Raw genomic sequence first — 24,210 nt, forward strand, 5'->3', positions numbered from 1 at the left:
AGTATTCTTTGTAGTACTCTCTCTGGTGGTTGTAAAAAAAAAAAAAAAAGGAGAGGGAGCTTCCGAGATTGTCTTCGTGCCGATTAGCCTGAGCTTGGTTTGGAAGAACTGTAATCTGATTATTGAGATTTATCACAGAAGATAACTGATACGAACTGTACGATTAAAAGGGAAATATATATAGAAGATTGCTCCTTCAAATAAAAGGTGTGTATTTGAAATTTGAGAATTAATGATATTTATCCATATATTGCGTAGTTGTTAATCAGAAGGGAACTTCCGAAAGACTGGATACGAACCTGCATTTAATAATCCAAGAGCTCCATTACTTCTTTGGAAGGTTAAACTTCATCAAAGCCAAATATCCGCTTGATATGAGGTTTCCCGACTGATTATACAACGCTCCCAAAATTACGAGGCATTTTATTTGTACAGATTAGCAGACTGCTGCAAAGCACGAGCCTGCAGAGAAGAAGAATCATCGCCTGATTTCATTCTAACAAGTAAAATTTCAGAATCATTTTGAGTGACTGAGCTATGACTGTGTTTCCTATCATGAATGATTGATTGCTCGAACGAATTGAGAGCTACATAACTATGTAGATAGGAGAAAAAATTACAAGTCCATCGTGTCTTACGGCATAGTGTTCTGGGGTAAAACTAAATCAAGCTTAACAGATATCTTCAAATTTTAGAAAAGAGCTATACGAATCATAACACATAACTCTCCAAGAACTCATTGTAGGCCCCTTTTCAAAGAACTGCAAATACTCACAATACCATCACTGTATATTTTTAAAAGCATTCTGTGTACAAGAGCACATATGAAAAATCTACGTACAAATGAGGACTGCCATAATTATAATACTAGAACTCGTAAGAATTTGTATGTAGAAAGGGTAAGGACAACACACCCCCAAAAGCATGTAAGTTATTTTGGAATAAAACTCTACAATGCTATGCCAGTGTACATGAAGGCAATAATAGGTGAAGTAAAATTTAAGACTGAGCTTAAAAATTACTTTTTAAGCAAAAATTTCTATGACATAGATGAGTACTTTGATTGTGTGTAAATTTATTGCCAAAAATTTTAATTTATATATCTAAATTTGTACTTTTAAAAAATGCCTTGAAAGTGAAATTCCATTGTTATGTCTGTAGTACTTGTACTAGTATGATAACTTTGTTGTGACAATTCCTACATCATGTAAATGATATACAGGAAGATAATAAAATGAAATGAAATGAAAATGCTCCTACTTTCATTTGTGAACCAGACCTTTCCTTTGGGAACCATTTCCTTCGTTTGTGGAGCAGTGCTTTCAACAAAGACCTGAGGGCCGCCACACTGTGACTATTTGAGGACAAATCTCGTGAGCATTTCTTCGGGCGGATTGCTTGCAAGTGCCAAACCTTTGCGAGCAGGATCGAATTGCAGTCCAGCTGTTTGTGGCTTAGACGGTGCATTCCCTTAGCCTTCCCAAGTTGCTTTGGAGAGACACCTTCCGATTTCCAGCGGCCATTAATTCCAAGTGTAGTGACACATATAAGTGCCCTGTATGTTGTACTACTGCTTTGTGGTAGCCAGTCAGTCCATGTGAACTGTTCCATTCAGTCATCACTCAGTTTTGGATCTTCCTTCACACAGACTGCGCCTTGCTATTGTATATCTTTTACTTTTATCTGTCATTTCCTGTGGTCTCTACTAGGGACAAGGTTCTAGAGTTTACATCAAACCTTCGAACTTAAATGCACATTTGCTTCTGCACTGGAACTGAAAATCTTTGCTGTGCTAATTGCACCTCATTTGTGTACAGATAATGTATTTGCTTTTATGTAAGTGTTAAATAATATGAGGTATTTTGTCTATCTTAATAAATACCTCGAGTTGCCAAAAATTCGTCCCTTAACCTGTTCGTTACTTCACTGGAAATTATGTTTCATGTCATTATAGCCTTCTCGTTCAAATAAATAAATAAATAAATAAATAAATAAATTCCACTTAAATATACCTCACTTGATAGCTGTGATGTGCATTGTGCAGTGAAACAGCTACAACACTGCCAGTGTTGCCGTAACATCAACAGAAAAATTCTTGTGTCTCACCATTAAAACTTTTTTTCTTAATTTTTGAAGTATGTCTGGCTACAATTTCTTGAAATTCCCGTTGGTGTCAGACTAGGTGACAACGTGCCACAATCTTTTCTTTTGTCTCTGCTAGCACCTTCATTTGATGGACGTCCATTTTTCTTATGTTTAAAACAAGCACCACTTGTTTTACAATCCTTTTAACAAGGAAGGCATTTTCTGTCTTTATTCTTGTTATAATGAAATGTTTTTGATATGTCAGCTTCAGATGAAGCTTGGTCATCCCTTTGTTGCTGTTTTTTAACCTTAATTTTCGACGTCAGTGGTGTGTTAACATGTTCATCATCACGGTTTGTTATTCTCAGCTCCCAATCTAAAAATCGTTTTTGTAACTCATTTCATGTTTTCTTCTTTGAAAACAAATTGTGCCATATAATCGAACTCTTTGTGCAAGGTTTGTATAAGTCGCACACAAAGGTCACTGTAAATGTTTTCAGTTGACTGAATGTCAAAAACCTGATGTTGCTTATCCCAGATCTATTTGGCAGCCTAGCAGTCCCAATATGCAACAAAGGCTTGGTTCATTTAGCAAGATTGGTTCCTTAATTACGCGCAGTTTCTTCTGGTTTAATCAGCTCACCATTTACACATCGAAGATTAGTCAGACTCTAAAATATTTTTCATTATAATTTTCCTGGTTCCTCAATTTTCTTCGCCAGAATATTTGTATCTAGCTGTCTTTCGTTGGCCACTGTCTCCGTCTTTAGCTCTTTTACAGCGTCGAGCGACGTCAAAATCGACTATAGCCTTAGCACATCATGAAAACTTAACCGAGCACGCAAATCTGCTACCACGTTGATAAAACATCAAATGCTACTTTGAAACAAAACATTTACTTAAAACACCACAAAAGTACGCCAGTACCGGTAGGATACATCCACACAATCCATGCACAACCAACAGCAGTCTGACGTGAACTAAAAAAAATGATTTTTTATTTATTGATCCATTTTAATCTACAGCTGCACAATGTGCAAGAGATATTTGGATTTTTTTTGTTAATATTAACAGTTTTACATTTAATATACCTTTGTACACAATAACACACATTAATATATCAATTAATGATGAATACTTAAATAAATGTTCTTACGTTATATACAGAGAGATAACATACAAATTTTCTTCTGAATGAGACTACATTGGGTAAACACACAAAAATTTAGTTTTGTAGTTACTCATTTACTGTGTAAAAGCAGTGATCAACCAAGTACGACTTCAGTTTAGATTTGAAGTGACCAATGTTTTGTATGCGTTTAATGGTATCTGGTAAGGTATTGTATAGTTTGATACTAGGATGGATAAGGCTGTTTTGAAATAACTTTGTGTTGGCGCTTTGAACATGTACATCCAATTTTTGTCCTGTATCATAGCTGTGTATTGTGTGATTTTGAGTGATGAGAGGTCTTTTTGTATGTAAGTTTTGCTTTAAATACATTATATTTTCAAGTATATATATTGACAGCGCTCAGAGTTTGATAATGCACAGTATAACAATCACACCTCCTCGATAACGACAATATTGAACAAACACCGATACTTTCACAGTTAAAAGAAAATTGTACAGAATCGCTATTATTCGCTAAAAGATTTTATTGAAGTTATAATAACACTTTTATTGTCAGCAGTAAATGATTTGTTTATGCATTTGTGGATTGTGTGTGTTAGTAATACTACGTTTAAAATTATAATATGATATCACGTAGTGCCGTTTAATGTTTGTTGTAGTCGAATCTGTTAGTTATTAAGGTAACAACATAAACTTGTAATTTTAGTTTTTAAATTATCAGTGTAAACTGTTTTTGACGGAGTATCTATGGTATGTGGATAGTGTATCTTTGCCAAGGTGAAGTAGTGTCATGGGTTGTTTTGATTTTGGTGTGTGTATGGGTGGGCGTGTGTGAAGTTTTAGAATTTTGTGCGGAATAGTATTTGTTTGTGACGAATAGATAATTTATGATCAGGGATTGAAAGTTGTCAATTAACACCATGGCGAACACTGGCGTGTTACCGTTTGTTAGAGGTGTTGACTTCACAAGAAATGACTTCAGTGTAAGTAAACATTTTACTAATTCATTTTGTAGTAACAGTTGCTCCTATTTTGCATCCGGAACAGCTTATGCGCTTCGTGAGTGTTATTCCACAGATCTCGTTGTTATTTATAAAAGGTGGAATAAGTTGTCACTAGTCAAAATTTGTAAACAAATTACGTTTATCATTGTCACCCCGAAAACGGTGGGGCAGATCTCCAGCAATAGATGTTGTTGACCACTATGCTCAATACTTGAGCTGCAGGTTTTTAAAATTTGCCCCCTCTCACACCTAGAGAAATATCGATGGGCATTGTCAGTGTCACTATATTTTTTGTAGTTGATACTGTGTGTGCCTGTGTTTTGTTAACATTTGGCATTCATGTTTAGATACTTACGCATTGTATGCCACTTCTTAACATTTGGCCCTAAGACGTATGAACTGTTAATTCTAGGAGAAAGTGAGGAGCTATCTGCCAGTCATTCAATAGTGTTAGCAATGTGAGCTGCTGTTGATAAAATCTATTGAGCTAGGCTATATCAATTTCTCTTTGAAGTCTTTCAGTGCTCCACGTTTCCCTCTGCTGGGATCTTCATAAGGATTGCACTGATTTCCCTCGATGGTTGAACAGTTTTCTTGAAGAAGAAAGTTTACCACGGAAGAAGTTTGAAAAGGCATATGACCTGGTCTAGCGACTCATAGGATTTTATAATCAGTGACACTGGCTTTGAAAGCATGTAAACCCCTATAAATCTAAGCTATTGTCAGGAGAAATTCCTGTGCAAACATTGTAACTGTGTTGTCAGTTGGCTGGAATGAGCTGCATTCCACGCATGTGCCTTATTGTTCAGATGCAGTGCTTGTCGAAGGAGAGGAAAATGACCAGGACTCACAATATCAAATCAATAAATAGATGCATGTATGGGTACAAAATAAAAACACCTTAAGAATTGAGCATAACTACAGATGCATTTGACTATTGTTGGTTTTGTAAAATATCACTTGCTCCTCAGTAGTGCTCTCGGAAGCATAAACTAAATGTCATTTCAATTATGATGCAATGATTACCATGATTGTTAAATTTGAATCTAGTCAAGAGGAATGTTTGATGCAAGTCATCGGCTTCGAACACTGTGAAAATGTTAATCACTGCTGTGATGTTATATTTTTTTTGCGTCTATTCACAGTTTTATTGTTGGTTGGCAAAGTCAATGAATGTGAAAGCAAAATAAAGTGTTTGTGGTGATAAACTGATATATAGCTTAGTGCAAGGTCTAGGTTAGTTATGATGGTGGGATATAGAGGAATGTTTGATACGAGTGGTCAGCTTTGACCAGGGACATTGGAAGCATGCAACAATATGATGACTACAACATGTTAGTGGTGACTTTTTTCTAACGGACGAAGCAAAAGATTAGTGTGTCAACACAACCAGGTTTTTTAGTATCACATTCATTGGCTTTGCCAACTCACAACCAAACAATTATCTTCTGACCTACCTATACCTCAAGTTAAAATACAGATTAATATGTCACCATAGCGGGCTTCTTCCCCCCCCCCCTCCCCCCTTTCCCCTTCACACTTACTTGTTAGCTTTGCCAACTAACAACAAAATGGTGAATATATGTGCCAAAAGGTGACTCGATTGCAGCCATTAACATTATGTCACTTGCCAAAGCCGATGACTTGTACTGAACATTCAGCTTGACATGGATGATGACAGTTTGATTGTGAGTTGGTGAATCCTACTAATATGAAAGTTAAAAAACCTGGTTGTGGTGACATACTGATCTTTAGCTTTGCTTGAGGTCTTGGTTAATTGCCGAGTGTAAGAAGTGTTTTGTTTGAGGAGAAGATATGTGATTGACCAAAGTCGTTACACCTCAAACCAGGTTGTCCAGTGTATGTGGGACCGACCGAGGTGGCGAAGCAGTTAGCACATTGGGTTTGCACGTGGGAGGATGACTGTTCAAATCTGCATTCAGTTATACAGATTTAGGTTTTCCCTGATTTACAGGAAACACTTAAGAAAAATGCCGGGATGGTTCCTATGAAAGGTCATAGCTGATTTCCTTCCCTGTCCTGAAGACAATTTGAGGGTCCTTGCAGACAATATTAATAGTAAAATCAGGATTTTTGCAGATAATGCAGTTTTCTGTCGGAGGAAAAGTTCATAGGCCTAAATATTCAGTCAGATCTTGATAAGATTTCAACGTGTGTCAAGACTACTTTCATGAGTTTTTTTAAAGTGCTATTTGGTTTAGTTTTTTTTGTATTGGTAACCTATTGGTCTTTCGAATTTACTTATGTAGGTTAATTACTGTTGTTGATACTGCCTTTAGTTATGTTAATGATTTAGCAAAATGTAGTTGGCCTTTCCTTTTGGCTCTGTGTAGTGTGATCTGATTTAGTATTTTTGTAGTGGTATTGGTCTTTCTAGTTGACCTTTATGGCTCAGCAGATGTTTTCGATACCAGCTCAGCTGATGCTCTCAGTACCAGTTACAGTTTGTTTGCTTTTATTGCTCTTTTTAGCTTTCTTGAAACTATTGTATTGTTTTGCCCTGTTTATGTCACAGTTAGGTTCTGTATATTTGACTATTAATAGGATTTCGCATTTGTTGTGTTAGATTTTAGCACAAAACCCCCACTTTCTTCCAGTAGTCCCATTAACTTCAACAGCCTGTTTGTTATTAGAATTTGTATTTTCTGTGCTTGATGTTTGTATTTTTGCACCATGGAAACAATTAAGGTTAAGGTATTGAAACTATGTTTTTGCATTGCATCTTGGGGCTTGGTAAGAGTGACATAATTGGTCAAAGCCGATGAGTGGCATTGAACATCTTGGTTTATCTGAAATATATGTACACACAGAATATGTAAGTAGGTTTTTACAATGATAGTATAGATGGTAGGCCATGGTCTTGCAGAAGGCACTGTCCAGGCATTTACCTTAAATGATTCAGGAAAAAGATGCACAGACAGAGCAAACTGCATCTTTCTGAGTATGAGATCAGAGAGATAACTGCACTACCTCAGTAGGTTGGGCCCTGTTCAACAATGTTCTTTTGACCATACTCAGTTTTCAGTTGATATCTTGTGTGCAGATGGTTTGAAAAGTATGGTTAATTTCCATTGAAGAATGTAACGTATTTGCTGCCCATTCATGACTAGTAAGCTTGACCATATAATTTCACAATGTACAGCCTACGGTTCATTTTTGAAAGCTATTGTAATTGGTCAATGTGTCGACTGTGATTGAAAATGGATATAAACGACTTTCATGCTGCTATTAAGCATCTTCATTTGAAGGATTGGACTGCTGCTCAAATCAAAACAGAAATGGATGGAATTCATGTGGACTCCGCACCATTGTTGAAGATCACTTACTTTTAGATTAATGAAATTAAGCATGGTTGGAGAAGCACTGAATATGACGCATGCTCTGACTGCCCAAGTGAGGTCATCACAAACTAAATGATTGAAAAAATCGTGGTACTGCAAGACCACCAAATAAAAATTTACAAGATTGCTGAGACTGCAGGCATCTTAACTGAGTGGACAATATCCCGCTTGGAGAATTGGTTATGAAGAAACTGTTTGTCCGGGGTGGGTGCTTCGATTGCTTGCAGTTGACCAAAAGTGCATCAGACACATCATTTCAGCACAATGTCTTGTGGTGATTAAACACAATCCACAAGACGTTTTGTGCCATTTTGTGACTGTTGACGAAATCTGGATCTGTCATTGAACATCAGAGTCAAAACAATGGACAAAGGCTGGTGAAAGTGAACTGAAGAAGGCAAAGACCATTTTGTCAGCTGTTAAAGTGCTGGCTACTGGTTATTGGGATTCCCAAGGAATAATCCCTAGAGGTTACTTGGATAAGGGCAGAACCAGAACTGGACCTTAATATGCGTCAGTGTTGGATCATCTGAAACTCGCTTTGGCTGAGAAAAGACCAATGTTGGCAAAAAAAGTACTCTTTGACCGGGATAATTCACCGTCCCACATATCAGCAGTAACAATGGGGAAAGTGTATGAATTGGGCTCCTCATCCACCAGATGTAGTGCCAAGTGATTTCTTCCTTTTCCCTAACTTTGAACTTTTTTTTGCTGGTTATAAATTTTTGTCAAATGAGGAAGTGAAGGTTCCAGTCAATGAGTATTTTGCAGAGTTTGACAGAACCTATTATTCCAGTGGGATGAAACAGATAGAGGATCACAGGACAAAGCGTGTATCTCTCAAAGGAGACTATGTTGAGAAGTAAGATGAGTTGCTTACAAAACAATATATATATATATATATATATATTTTTTTTTAGCTGACTTATTAAACCAGTATCGGAGGAAGGGAAGAATAAGTCGTAAATATTTAATCTGTTTATTGCAGATTGCATTCCGCAACTGTGTAGTTATCTTCAGTGCTATTATATCCAAGTCATGATGACTCATGATACATATAATTGCACAAGGTACCATTTGATGTTACAGATAAGAAACCTCTGTATCTCTAACTTCAAGTGGTACCATGTGAAATTATATTTGCGATGAGTCATCATGACGTGAATATTATTTCATGGAAGATAGCTACATAATAGCTTAAATCAATCTACAATAAACAGATTAAAAATTTATGATCAATGCTGCCTTTCCTCTGATCTAGGATCTCATTAATATGATCAAAAATTAAAACAATGAATTCAGAGAACTAAGCACTACATTATCTTTGACACAGACTTCAACTCAGGATTGATTTGCCAATGATCTACAAACTGTATGTATTTTTTGTCCTGAGAAGATCTTTATTGTAGGCCTGCAGTTTTTTTGGCTTTACCAAACCTGTCTTTAGCTGTATTATCCAACAGTAATGATCAGAGTGTCTAAGGGCTTGTATAAATACTTTACAATAGCACATAGTCGAAGACTGATACTGAACTTTTTGGTACCACTCAAAGTAGCAGAGTTTAACATTCGTGCCATGCTAAAAGTGTTCAAAATGTTTGGGACATTATTACCAACTTCACACTTAACACATGTGGTAATACAGGGTGTTTCAAAAATGACCGGTATATTTGAAACGGCAATAAAAACTAAACGAGCAGCGATAGAAATACACCGTTTGTTGCAATATGCTTGGGACAACAGTACATTTTCAGGCAGACAAACTTTCGAAATTACAGTAGTTACAATTTTCAACAACAGATGGCGCTGCGGTCTGGGAAACACTATAGTACGATATTTTCCACGTATCCACCATGCGTAGCAATAATATGGCGTAGTCTCTGAATGAAATTACCCGAAACCTTTGACAACGTGTCTGGCGGAATGGCTTCACATGCAGATGAGATGTACTGCTTCAGCTGTTCAATTGTTTCTGGATTCTGGCGGTACACCTGGTCTTTCAAGTGTCCCCACAGAAAGAAGTCACAGGGGTTCATGTCTGGCGAATAGGGAGGCCAATCCATGCCGCCTCCTGTATGTTTCGGATAGCCCAAAGCAATCACACGATCATCGAAATATTCATTCAGGAAATTAAAGACGTCGGCCGTGCGATGTGGCCGGGCACCATCTTGCATAAACCACGAGGTGTTCGCAGTGTCGTCTAAGGCAGTTTGTACCGCCACAAATTCACGAAGAATGTCCAGATAGCGTGATGCAGTAATCGTTTCGGATCTGAAAAATGGGCCAATGATTCCTTTGGAAGAAATGGCGGCCCAGACCAGTACTTTTTGAGGATGCAGGGACGATGGGGCTTTTCGGTACCCCATATGCGCCAGTTCTGTTTATTGACGAAGCCGTCCAGGTAAAAATAAGCTTCATCAGTAAACCAAATGCTGCCCACATGCATATCGCTGTCATCAATCCTGTGCACTATATCGTTAGCGAATGTCTCTCGTGCAGCAATGGTAGCGGCGCTGAGGGATTGCCGCGTTTGAATTTTGTACGGATAGAGGTGTAAACTCTGGCGCATGAGACGATACGTGGACGTTGGCGTCATTTGGACCGCAGCTGCAACACGGCGAACGGAAACCCGAGGCCGCTGTTGGATCACCTGCTGCACTAGCTGCGCGTTGCCCTCTGTGGTTGCCGTACGCTGTTGCCCTACCTTTCTAGCACGTTCATCCGTCACGTTCCCAGTCTGTTGAAATTTTTCAAACAGATCCTTTATTGTATCGCTTTTCGGTCCTTTGGTTACATTAAACCTCCGTTGAAAACTTCGTCTTGTTGCAACAACACTGTGTTCTAGGCGGTGGAATTCCAGCACCAGAAAAATCCTCTGTTCTAAGGAATAAACCATGTTGTCTACAGCACACTTGCACGTTGTGAACAGCACACGCTTACAGCAGAAAGACGACGTACAGAATGGCGCACCCACAGACTGCATTGTCTTCTATATCTTTCACATCACTTGCAGCGCCATCTGTTGTTGAAAATTGTAACTACTGTAATTTCGAAAGTTTGTCCGCCTGAAAATGTACTGTTGTCCCAAGCATATTGCAACAAACGGTGTATTTCTATCGCTGCTCGTTTAGTTTTTATTGCCGTTTCAAATATACCGGTCATTTTTGAAACACCCTGTATGTCTCCACATTTTAGTTGTGTTAGTTTTTGAGGCTGGGACTCTTTTCAGAACTTCCACTAACTTATTAAAAAATTGTCCACGTTACCACTAGGTAACCAATACATGCACGGAATGATTTAACTTCTTCAGTGTTTCTAGCTTCATTAGTTGAACTGCTGCCAGTTCAAAATTTTTGTATGCACTAATTGTGATCGGATCTTCTCTGGCTCTAGATGTATTCTACTTGAGATGTAAATACATGATCCAGCACCCATTAAGGTAGCTTTACAGTAGCAACTTGACATTCATGTTATGATAGCACAGTACAGTTAGGTTCATGCCTAAGTTCGTAGCATCTTTTTGTTGCAAGTTGCTATTCTGGTTCCTATGGGTTTATTTATCAATTGCCATTCATTTTATTTGTTGTTCACTGTTGCTATTTGAGTGTACATATTGTCATTTTGCCAATTGGGATTAGTGAATGGAGCTGTGGACTCTTAGAAAATGGAGTGCCAAGTGGAGAAATTGGAACATTTCCAACATATTCTTCTTGTTTGAGTTGAATAGACAGACGACAGCAGTGGAGGCATCCAGAGACATTTTGGACAGAGCCCTGCAAGAAAATGGCTTTCTCATTTTAAGGAGGATTGTTTTGACATTAGTGAATCTCCACATTCAGGAGGACATTTGGCAGTTGATGAAGATCAATTAAATACAGTAATCAACAATGATCCACATCATTATACTCGAGAAATAGCAAACATGATGAACTGTGGTCATTCCACCATCTTGCATGCAATGGAGAAAGGTCAAAAATCATGTGTATGGGTACCGCATGCTCTAAACCAAAATCACAAAAAACAGCAGATGGCCATAAATGCATCTCTATTTGCTTGTCATCAAATGGCTCATGAACAACACTGACCATCCCTCTCCTGTATTATTACTGGTGATGAAAGTGGTGCTTTTGTGCTGACATAGCCCATACAAAGCAGCAACTCGATATACAAAGGTATGTGTGCATCCAAAAAAGATATGTTATACATCTGGTGGAACAGTGGCAGTGTGGTGTACTACGAATTTCTTCCCTGAGGTGTAACCATCATTGCAGAAATTTATTGTCAACAACTGAGACATCTTGCAGGTGCAATCGAAGAACAATGACCAGGAAGACTTTGTGAAGTGATGCCATTCCACAATAATGCCCACCTGCTTTTTGCTGGGTTGACAAAATACACTGTATGAGAGTTGGGTTGGGAAATCGTTCTGCACCTATCTTATTCACCTGATCTTGCACCCTCCGATTTCCACCTTTTCTACTCTCTATCAAACAACTTTCAAGGAACTTACTTTCTGGATAAAAATGTGCTCCAAACATGACAACAATTTCTTTGCCTCAAAACCATGTGATTTCAACAATCATGGAATCATAAAGTTACCCCAGTGTTGGTAGGCTGTTATAAATAGTGAAGGAAAATATATTACTGATTACTAAAATGTCTGTTATGTGTATCTGTCCTATTGATTTAACTTACAGATAAATATCATGAACTTATGCACTGCCCCAATATATAGACTGTACTCCAGTTCAGTGTGTCTACACCAGTGCTCTGCAATGCATATCAGTGAGCTATTTAAAGACTGTAATTGACTTTAAGCTGGTATATTTTATTTTTAATGGATTACTTATATTGATGAAGAATTGGTACTCAGCATTACTTACAGGTGTTTTGTTGTGTTATTTACAGAATGAAAGATTTCCAGAGGCCGTGCGTCTTATGACAGGAGTCCAATGGTTGAAACTAGATAGAACTAACCTCTCACAAATTCCAGAAGAGCTTGGGAAGCTGCTTAAGCTAGTAAGTACAAGAATTTGACATAGTCATCTATTGAATACTGAAATAAAATTGCTTTGCCTTCAATATCTTCTTCAAATAAGAACATTTTAGATTATGCTTAACTGTGGATATTAATTGAAACTACAAATTATTGTAAATAGACACAATATGTTTTTCCTTCTTTCTTGTATAGAAAGTGAATATAATGTAAATACAACTGAAAGCACTCTTGTAACACTGAAGGTCGATGGCACAGGTTATGTGAAAATCAAACACAGTACTTTCGTGGCTCATTAATTGATTTAAATCCACCTGATGGTGGCCAGCTATAATCCTGTGTAGTTTGTAGTGGAAAGAATACTGAATTGTGAAAGGTTAGAATAATTTGTGATTTTAATTGATGTTTGCTTTAACAGATATTTGTGACACATTAAAACAGTGTTAAGCCTTAAGTTTGCTCCTATGCCGAGGAGTTTTCCCATCACTGAATTTATTTGCCCACGGGGGCAAGCAGTGTCCAACTTTCCTGAGGACCAGCCAGAAGAAATCAGGCAAGAAGTTGTCTACACATGACATCCCCCTCCCCACAGTAATATCTTATCTGTCTAAAGGGCAACAATCCACTCCATGAGAGAAGATCTGAATTTATTAATCTTACCAGCAGACAAAGCTAACACAATGATTCTCCTTTCAATGAACCATTACCTAGACAAAAACATTTTTTTACTGAAGCACTCAAAGTACTGAAGATTGCAGAATGATCATACCAATTTAGTAAAAGGAAAGGTACCTTCACTCCTGAAGAAGTGTGTGTTAACGGACTATGTGCTTAAGCCTAATGCCGCTGTTCACTTTGATGATACAGTGTGTCAAAAGTTCATAAAGAAGCTGTTGCACTGTATCCCATTGTGAGTAGTTTTAATGTGCCCACTTACAGTTTGGTCAAGTATTTAGCATCTGTTCTTAGGCCTCATGTCAGAAAATGTTAACACCATATTTCCAGTTCTATGATCTTTATCCGGTGGTTGAAGTCTTCTTGTCTTGGTCTCTGTGGTTTTCTTGTGAGCCTTGTTGTAGTTTCTTTTTTAACTCTTCTTTTTCTTGAAGAATATTGATGTTAATTAGTTAAAAACTGGACATCAAACTGACAAAATTTTGTCATCATGTTATGACATTGACATAGATTTTATTGAATGACAAACATACTGAGTGGGTATGGGTGGCAGGAACATTATCCCCAGTAGTCGCCAATTTATTTATGGAAGATTTTGAAGAAAAGGCACTGAGGATGATGTTTTTAAAACACGCCTGTTTTTGGAGGTACATCAGCGACATCTTTGTGCTGTGGCTACATATAACAGATGCTCTGAATTGTTTCCTGTATAATTTTCATTGCTTTCATTCCAGCATCAGTTTCACAAGGAAGATGAAAAGTGTTTGAGAGCTTTCCTTTCTAGATGTATTGGCCTACAGAAAGGGTGATGGGACTCCAGGGCATGGTGTTTGTCAAAAACTGACATAAAGAGGGCTTACATCATCTCAGATGCAGAAGCTTGACACAAGAGCTGGAAAACTGTAAGCTCAAGTTCAAGCAGAATAGTTACGTAGACAAATAGCTCTGTCATGCCTTTGAGTTTGAACATTCATTAGAACCAGTAGAAGATTGATGGGTCTCCTAATGTGCTGCGGACCTGTCTTCAAAGACAGATAGCATTTTAAAAATATACTTGGATCAACCAGCCAAGGTTAAAGTACTCCTTGGCTTGGTGAAAGATGACCTAGGACTGAGGATGACCAGCATGTTCCAAATCCTTTGCCATTGTGTCCAAACAATAGGTCGTCCCAACTATAGATGTATTGAGCACCATCACCATTTGTGATTATTACAGCCTGAGAAATCTGCTGTGGCGGAGCACTGTCTTATGAAGGGCCACGTAATGTTGTATAATGAAAGACAACTGTTGGGCCTATGTTTTAAAGGAGCAGCTGAAATTGGACTACCAGACAACAATATAAATAGACACAACGGTTACCTTTCAACTAAAATTTGAAACCCTGTTTTATCTGACATTAAAAAAACAGTGGTTCTTGACAGTGGTACTCTGTAGTGATTCACTGTTTTTACCAGCTTACACCAATGTGGTTCTGTACCTTCACTTGTGTCGGGCAGCAGTGAGAATTTCTGGTGCGCACACTGTTGGTCTCCCACAGCGTATTAAAGTGCTCGGTAAGCCTTGGTAAGCCCTTGGTATGAATCAGTTTTGTAATGATTGGAAGACAGTTTTCTTATGTGGTAATGGAGGTCAGATGGACTACAGATATATTGTATCTGTTTATTTATTTGAAGCCCAGAAATCTTGTACTTTGTACCCACAAAGATATGAGACTGATGTTAATTACATGTCTGTACATTATATTTGCATACAACAGCAAATGTTTAGTAATGACAGCGATAACCGAACATTTATCTTAAGCAGCTAAATAGATTAAAATGTGCATGAAGATTCAGGACACACATTGTGCAAAATACTGCAGTGGCTACAATAGCATGAATGGCAAAAGACTCACCGTCTATTTTAATATCCTAAAATATTGAAGTTACATGATAATATCTTAATAGGTCTTGTTACATATAAGTGCAAGCATATTATTTCTGTATATCTCTACAAAGCAGTGACAATTATTAATTCTACCTTAAGTGGGAGGAAAGCATAAAAAGTAATTATCTAGATGATCAGGCTGCAGACCTGACAAAAATATCATTGGTTAATATGCCAGGGAAGTCTACATAGTTGCACGAGTCTCACTTGCCCTCAGAGGTAAAAGCTTCAGAAAGAATTCATTGCCATGCTGTTCGATGAAGGTATCATACTGAAAATAAAAGCACAAGAGGTTTTCACATGCTAATGTAAAAAATACTATGTTCAGAAGCAACCTTTGTAATAACCGTGCAGTTATTAGCAATATCCAGCACTAACACTGAAAAACCAGATGATACTAACAATGCCACTGACTTGGTGTACTGTCTTAGTTGTAAATAGAGCACTGCCAACACTAAGAACATGACTGTAGTGTTCTTAGCTACTTCATGGTGACTGTATGCCATTTGAGGATAAATACATAATAGTGGTCCGGCATAATAATTTTATTTTTAAAATATACCCTTCACAGATAATATGTTTTAATAGTCTTGAAATTCGTGAGATTTGTGCTGCAGAGCACCATGTATCTAAAACATTCCAGTGTTCTTTTACAAGTATTACATTTCCTCTCTATTAAGATTATCACTCCTTTTAAAGCAGTATTCAGCTAAAATGCACTTACAGTGTCCACATTGCTAGTGGTATGTGCTGATGTTGGCAATTTATTAATGTTGGTCACAATCAATTGGGTGATAGTGTGTGGTAGCCAATGATAATCATTGGATCTAATGACTTCTTTTGGTGAAAGATATTAATTTGACTTCTTTTGGAGAAATATACTAATTGATTACATTTGTTTTTGAAATGGAGAGTGGAAAGAAAACTGTGCTGAGAAGAGTGAGCAGTAGTGAAGCCTGAGACCCACGTTTTGTTGGAATGTGACAATTTGGTTGTCAGTTGGTGAAGCCAGCAAATCTCATCACAGTAATATAACTGCTATAATATACTTACGTGTAGTGTAGATCGATTACAACTTTCATCATTGTAATAAAGTAATTTTGTGTCTTATTTACAATTTTGCCAAAAATAGTTAAATTCTAAATCAATGGAACAATATATCAGCTAACTGTATTTGTGAACCATGGAAATTTACAAATGAGCATTGTGACTGACTACTGGTTCTCAGATTGCCATATTCAGTTCCTGTAGTTCATCACGTGAGATGTTATCAATATCGGCATGCAATGCAACGGCCACAGACAGCATAACTGCACTTTTACCCTGTATTCTTTGTATGTTTCAATCTACTTCTTAGCTATTTGCTCTTAATAGCTTCTCTGTAGGCACAAACCATTGCACACTGCTCCAAGTTATAACTTTAGCTCAGCCTTTGCTACGAATTTTGAAATCTATATTTTACAGGCCACAAGAAATGAAAGGTTGTGGTAATCTTTGTTTCGTGTCAGTCGCAAATAGGATTGTCACACAATTTATTCTGAATTACATTGTTCTTTGAAACTTCAATCCCCCCCCCCCCTGCCACACACACACACACACACACACACACACACACACACACACACACACAGTTTTCTTGTTTGTTCCCACTTATCTTCAGTGGATGCGTTTATTCTCATGGCTGGGGAATGTTCTTGTATGGAATTCCAAAACTTATGTAGAGCATAAGCTCTCTTACATTCTTGAGCAGTACCTGCATTAAAAGCTAAAATGGATAACTAAATCAAGAAATATTTACAATATATGGTTCTTTCTCGACATATGTCCACACACATGCAGTCTATTATATCAAGGGACCGATGACCTCAGCAGTTTGGTCCCATAAGACCTTACCACAAATTATTATTATTATTATTGTTGTTGTTATATCAGTCGGTTGTTTCCAGTTGAAGTTGGTGTCATATATCCTCATTTTATCCTTCCTGGTTTCTTGAAGACAAGGCTGAAGGTATAATATTTCATTTTGTTGGAGATAATACTGGCTAATGTAGCCAGTCTAACTCTTTCCATGTCATCTGACAAAATTGAGGAAGCTATGTTTCATAAAGTGTGGCCATTGTAGATAATGGTAAAGTTTTGTCCTACAGTAACTCATGAATGACAAATGATAGAATTTAGAAGCCGCTTGCATTGTGTTGGTGATTTTACACTTTGTGGTGATGTCTGAAAAAAGAAAGCAATCTAAGTATTTGAAGTTGTCTACTATGTTAATTTCCTAATTACCAAACTTCAAGGGGATTGTTTAGGGATTTTAAGTTACTGACGAGCAAGCTGTTTTTGTTGTACTGCAGATCTTTTCCATTTTCTGAAACACTATTTGCCAGTGGCCTAGTATGTCATGGATAGCTTCCGATTATCCTCATATGAAGTCGTAATCGAAAAACAAGACTTTTGCAACGTGATCATAACTGTTTTTATTACTGCATCCTTTATAATTGTGAAGAGAAGAAGCGATAAGCAACTTCTTTGTTTGACTCTATTTATAACTTTAAATCTTTTTGTTGTTATTTGAATACAGCTCTTAGTGTTACAACATACTTACGTTATTTGAACGCGAGCTGACGTGCCACTGTTTTGGATTTCAAACATTATATTATGTATTATTGCCCATTATGCTGGAAACAACTGCACTGTAGTAATTAAAATTTATTTATAAATCCTACCTATAGTTACAAAAATAAATTTATTGTAATATTCTTCTCGGGTATGCAGCTGGATCAGAACGTCTTCATGACACAATATTTCCGCGGTCCAACTGGCCGCCATCTTCAGGTGAGAGCGCTGGTGCACAATCTCGCCGGAACTGACTTCCCAGCGGGCGAGATTGTGCACCAGCGCTCTCACCTGAAGATGGCGGCCAGTTGGACCGCGGAAATATTGTGTCATGAAGACGTTATGATCCGGCTGCATACCCAAGAAGAATATTACCAATTATTACGCCGGGAAAGCCTTCGTAGTCAAATTTATTGTAAGAATCTGTGGATCAATTTACGGATGCTTTGGCTATCATATGGTTTCTTGCTTCAGAGTGACATGGAAAAAATGAATGTAACGTAACATAGTTCTCAATTACAACATGCATGGAAACTATATGGTATAAAATGTTTATATCAAAGTCACTCACATACTGATAACTAGAGACCAGATTATATGCATCATAAAAACCTTAAACTGTGCATGCAAATATGCATGAAAAATGCTTAAAAATGTATGAAAAGTGTCAAAATATGCAAGGTCAAATAATAATAAACATGGTAGTTACTGCATGCATTATATCTCAAAGTCAAACCTGTGCATATCAGTTATGAGGAAGTGCGCTGGCCACGCAAAAAATTGGTACATTTAGAATTCTGATATCATTTTCTGAATACTTTCTGATAGAGGTTAGGAAGGAGGCCTTTCTGGGATTATTTTCTAAAAATTTACAAAATGGGGATGCATACTGTGTTTCAAGAACTGTTCCTTCTTCGCTACTGTTATTGGTAACAAGCAGATGCGATGTGAGTGAGTTGCAGTGAAACAGTCAATATGTGCAGGACCATCTTTGAGATATATCACACACAGAGGGACATGCGCAAAAACTTCGTAATATTTTATTTATAAAAACAACATACAATCATGATTTTTTTTTTTTGAACAGCATTAACTTTTGATTAATACTGTTGGACCAAAGCATCATTTAAAATTTATTTTACATTTTTCTACTATTGTAAACATCAATGACCAAGTACTGGTCCAAATGTTTGGTAGTAAGTTTGTCTTCATTCACTATAAACATTTTTATAAACAGAAAAGGATTGTTCTACATCAACTGAGGTAACTGGGCAGGGCACAAGGGTTCAAAGCCCAGGGTTATTGTTTTAAATGTTTTCATACTTTTGTTGAAGTTTTGTTGGGAATACCTCTGGCAATGTTGACTTCAATAGAATAATTTTATTCATTAACTGAATAGATTCATTCAATGCCAAACCTTGAGGTTCAAGCTCTTTAATAATTGCAGGCATATGGGAAAAGTCAGTGCTAATCACAGCAATGTCTTTTCTAATACCAGAATCATTAAAAGCCTCCTTGCACTGGCAAACTGCCAAAGCCTGTGTACTATCAAAGTCGTTTACTACCCATTTAATGGCCTTGAAATGTTCATTTTAAACAACACAGCTTTGACCCATGTACCCCAACGAGTTACCACTGGTTAGGGAGGTAAAGGCTCACTTGGTAGTTTCTCTTTGTAGGTCTTGATATGAGCAGTTTACTTACATTCACAAACATGGAACGTACTTCTTCAGCAAGATGATGTACTCCATGAGCAAAGCACATCACATGAATCAAATTGGGATTAAATACTCAGAGGGCTTTTCCTGCTTTGATCATATGGGGAGCAGCTTCTGAAATAAACACAAACACCCTTTCATCTGCAGAAGATTCTGGAAATATATTACTAATACCCTCATTCACGAATCTGACGATCGTAGAATGATTTACTTTTTCAAGTTTTTTTGCAGACCGCTAAATAGGAAGAAGAAGGCTCTTCTTTTAAAGCACTAACAGTTAAATATTGTTCGTATGTAATTTTTACGCAATGTTGATTCATCTGATATATTTTGATTTAGGTAATATTTACGCAGAAAGCCTTTGAGGATAGGGTTTGTGAGTTTGTGAAGAGAAATATTGCTTGCAATGAATGCTTCACATAGATCTATGTTAAACCAACTTTTTAGGTTACCTTTGGATTACTTTTTTGGTTACCTTTGGACAAATCCCTGCTTTTCCAACTAGCTGTTGTCAGAAGTTGTTGTCATGGTCCTTTCTTCTGCATTCCTGTAATATGAAGACTTGTCTTCACATGCTGGTCTCTTGGAAACTTTTTTTTTCTTTGCCACAAAACATTTTTCTCTCAAACTCAACAATATAAAACAATTCTGTCATATGTACGTGTTACAGTATGGTCAGCTATCCATGACTCGATGCTTTTTTTTTTTTTGGGCGTCATGGCTCACAACGCTTTACACACTACATGTCGTAAACACGTTCAACTGTGTACAAGTAAATAGAACACTAAATTGAAACAATGGACATGCGGCTAAAAGCTTGCATAATTTAATTTAATTGTTGCTGACGCGTACGGTATGACAGCGGAAGGGATTAACCGCGGGCACAGGAGCATTGACTCTGTCTACCTGTTCCTGTTCCTCCTCTGTAATGATTTTGCTAGACAGTGGCCTCTCAGTTAGCAATGGCATGCAGTTCTAGGTCGCAGCCAATCTGTGAGACATCAAAACTAGATTGAGCTAGAGACTGCCTGTCTAAATTTTTAAAATATTGTAAACATAGAGCAAAAATATTCGTCCTCACTAGTTTTTAGTTAAAATATACACAACTGGCGGCAGACCGAACGAAGAATTCCTGCCCCACATCACAGTGAAACAGAACGACTGGTGAAAAGGAGCCAAATATGCAAATGCTTATGCAACATGCAAATGCATATAATCCAGTCTCTACTGATAACTGTGCCCCTTTGGTGTCAGTGAAGCACATAGACACTAAGTTTGCATTTTATTTAATGAATATTCATTGGTTGAACTATGTTTAACACATTCTATGTAGTCATATTTGCACTGTCTTATATATTATCTAGTTTGGATTCATTCAGACCATTCTTGACAAATGTTGGGTTTTCACAATTGAACACACATTAAAAAAAGTTTTGCATCACCCCAGTTCCCAGAACTCCTGATGACAGATGTTGACTGTGGATATTGCATCACAGACACAGTCCGTTTGACTGTTCAGAGATGTCACTAAACCCTCCCTAAAAACCATGCACGAGCAGCGCCTATTAGACGGAGGGGGTCTGACAGTCGATCAGTTCCAGTCATTCCACCAGGAAGGAGGTACACGGCACGTGTTGTCTGTAGTTCAACCATACCTAGATCGTCAATACCACTGTTTGATCGCATTCGCATTGTTACTTTGTGCCAGGAAGGGCTCTCAACAAGGGAAGTGTCCAGACCTCTCGGAGAGAACCAAAGTGATGTTGTTCGGACATGGGGGAGATACAGAGAGACAGGAACTGTCGATGTCATGCCTCGCTCAGGCCACCCAAGGGCTACTACTGCAGTGGATGACCGCTACCTACAGATTATGGCTCAGAGGAACACTGACAGCAATGCCACCAAATTGAATAATGCTTTGTTACAACTCAAACTGTGCGCAATAGGCTGCATGATGCACAACCTCACTCCCTATGTCTGTGATGAGGTCCATCTTTGCAACCACGACACAATGCAGCACGATGCAGATTGGCCCAACAACAAGCCGAGTGGACTGCTCAGGATTGGCACTATCGGACATGCCTAGGATAGATTAAAAAGGGCTGTTATGGACAACGTGGCCTACCAACCACTCTAAGGTGTTCACACCAAATCACCGTTGACAAGTGGGACAATCTGGACCAACAGTGCCTTGATGAACTTGGGGATAGTATGCCATGATGAACACAGGAATACATCAGTGCAAGAGGATGTGGTACTGGGTATTGGAGGTACCGGTGTGTACAGCAATCTGGACCACCACCTCTGAAGGTCTTGCTGTATGGTGGTACAACATGCAATGTGTGGTTTTCATGAGCAATAAAAAGGTTCCAAAACCTTCGGAACCAAGGTGATGCAAAACTTTTTTTGATGCGTGTAAAATAAGTGTATGTTATCTTTGCTAGCAGTACTCTGTCTTCCCATGTTATCTGCATACATGTCTGTATGCTGTCTCATTATTGACCAAGCCCTGATGACGCATATTATTTAATTTTAAACTATTCATTTTCTGTTTTACTACTAAGTTCACAATTTTTTTGCCTTTTTGTTTGATTCCTGATCAGTCATAAGTTACGGAGCTTTTTACAGTGACGTGATATCATCAGTGACTATCTCAAATCCATAATGGTTTTCATTTGTTTTGAAGTGTTAGCAAATGAGTGGTGTCAAGTAACAGAAGCTACAGTGGGATTGGAGGAAATATTAAAGACAGTGATTTCAGAGGCTAGAATGAATAATTCGCCCTGCAGCACACTACATGCAGTTGTGAAAGTCCTCGACATTTAAAATTGTACAGGCAGTGCATGTATTGTATGCTCACATATGGTTTTAATTTGCCAGTAAATATTTTTTCAGTATCTACTGTACGTACAATCATTATAAGTGGTCCATAATAGTGATTAGTGTTATTTAATTTCCAGGAACATTTGTCCCTTGTACGGAATGATTTGGAAAAGCTGTATGGTGAATTGACAGAACTTGCATGTCTAAGAACACTCAACATCCGCCATAATAAAGTGAAAAGCTCTGGAATCCCAGCTGATTTGTTTAATCTTGAAGAGCTGACCACACTTGACTTGAGTCACAATAACCTGAAGGAAGTGCCAGAGGGTCTAGAGAGAGCAAAAAGTTTACTTGTCCTTAACCTGAGCCATAATCAGTAAGTATTTGCTTTAGGTGTTTGCATAACTGCATTTGTTTGAGCTAATACTATATATTTAAAAATTTTATTTGAGTCTTTTCATGATGCATACTTGTTCACAATGAACAGTTTGTATTTGACAAACTTTTCATATGTAATAATTAGTTGTTTGATTGTAATACCTTTCATATTAAGTTGGTACAAAATTCATAGTGTTTTTGTTTTGCATGTTACTACTCCGGTTGCTATGGGTTTATGTATCGACTGTCAATTTTTATTTGTAGTTCACTGTTACTGATTGAGTTTATGTATTGTAATTTTGTGATTTTGAGTAAGTGAAGTGAACTGTGGATGCTAGAAACTGGGGAGCCAAGTGGAGAAATCTAAACATTTCTGACATATTCTTCCGTTTGAGTGCAGTAGAGGGGTGACAGAACTAGAGTCGGGCAGAAACATTTGTGCTGTGTATGGGGATAATGCAAGTGGATAGTGTGGAGCAGGGAAGTGGTTTTCTTTTTTTGAAGAGGATCATTTTGACATTAGTGACTCTCCATGTTCAGGAAGACCGTTGGGGTTTGATGATGATCATTTAAATACATTAATCCACAATGATATACATCAGTATACTCGAGAACTAGTAAATGTGATGAACTTTGATAATTCCACCATCATGCGACATTTCCATGCAATGGAGAAGATTCAAAACTTGGTTGTATGGGCACCACATGCTCCGAGCCACAAACATAAAAACCAGTGGGTGGCCGTATGGGATTTCTGCTTGCCCGCCATCAACTGGCTCATGAACAAGACCAACCATTCCTCATGAACGAGACCAACCATTCATATCCTTTATTGTTACTGGTCATGGGAAACAGTGTCTTTGTGCTAACATAAGAAAAAGAAAGGAGTGATTGAACTCAAACAAAGCAACAACTCCCTGTACAAAGACCTGTGCGCATCTACAATAGATAACACTATGCATCTGGTGGAACAGTAACAGTGCAGTGTACTACAAATTGCTTCCCCCAGTTGTAACCATCAGTACTGACATATATTGTCAACACCAAGATGTCTTGCAGATGCAATACTAGACCAACAATCAGGAAGACTGTGTGAAGTGCTGCTCCTCAATGATAATGCCCGCTTGCTTTCTGCTACACTGACAAAGAAACACTGTGCAGGAGTTGGGTTGGGAAGTTATTCCAAACCCACTGTATCACATGATCTTGAACCGTTAGAGTTTCACCTTTACCACACTCTATTGAATAACCTTCAAAGAACTTTCTTTCTGGATGAAAATGCTCTCAGAACATGGCTCGACAATTTCTTTGCCTCAAAACCACATGATTTCTACAGTTGTGGAATCAAAAAGTTACCCCAGTGTTCCCCCCCATGAACCATGGACCTTGCCGTTGGTGGGGAGGCTTGCATGCCTCAACGATACAGATAGCCGTACTGTAGGTGCAACCACAACGGAGGGGTATCTGTTGAGAGGCCAAACAAACGTGTGGTTCCTG

General features: G+C 37.9%; 1 protein-coding gene across 1 annotated transcript in view; it reads left to right on the forward strand.

The window, feature by feature from the left end:
* Positions 1 to 3,996: 3,996 nt before the first annotated feature.
* The window catches only part of LOC126202413 (protein flightless-1), a 194,232-nt gene continuing 174,018 nt past the window's right edge, over positions 3,997 to 24,210 (forward strand). The window contains exons 1-3 of the mRNA XM_049936864.1: positions 3,997 to 4,200; positions 12,492 to 12,602; positions 22,473 to 22,711. Coding sequence (XP_049792821.1) covers positions 4,138 to 4,200; positions 12,492 to 12,602; positions 22,473 to 22,711 — 413 coding nt within the window. The 5' untranslated portion in view covers positions 3,997 to 4,137. The remainder of the gene's footprint in view (positions 4,201 to 12,491; positions 12,603 to 22,472; positions 22,712 to 24,210) is intronic.

This window comes from Schistocerca nitens, chromosome 1 (genome assembly GCF_023898315.1).
Source record: "Schistocerca nitens isolate TAMUIC-IGC-003100 chromosome 1, iqSchNite1.1, whole genome shotgun sequence".
Lineage (NCBI taxonomy): Eukaryota > Metazoa > Arthropoda > Insecta > Orthoptera > Acrididae > Schistocerca > Schistocerca nitens.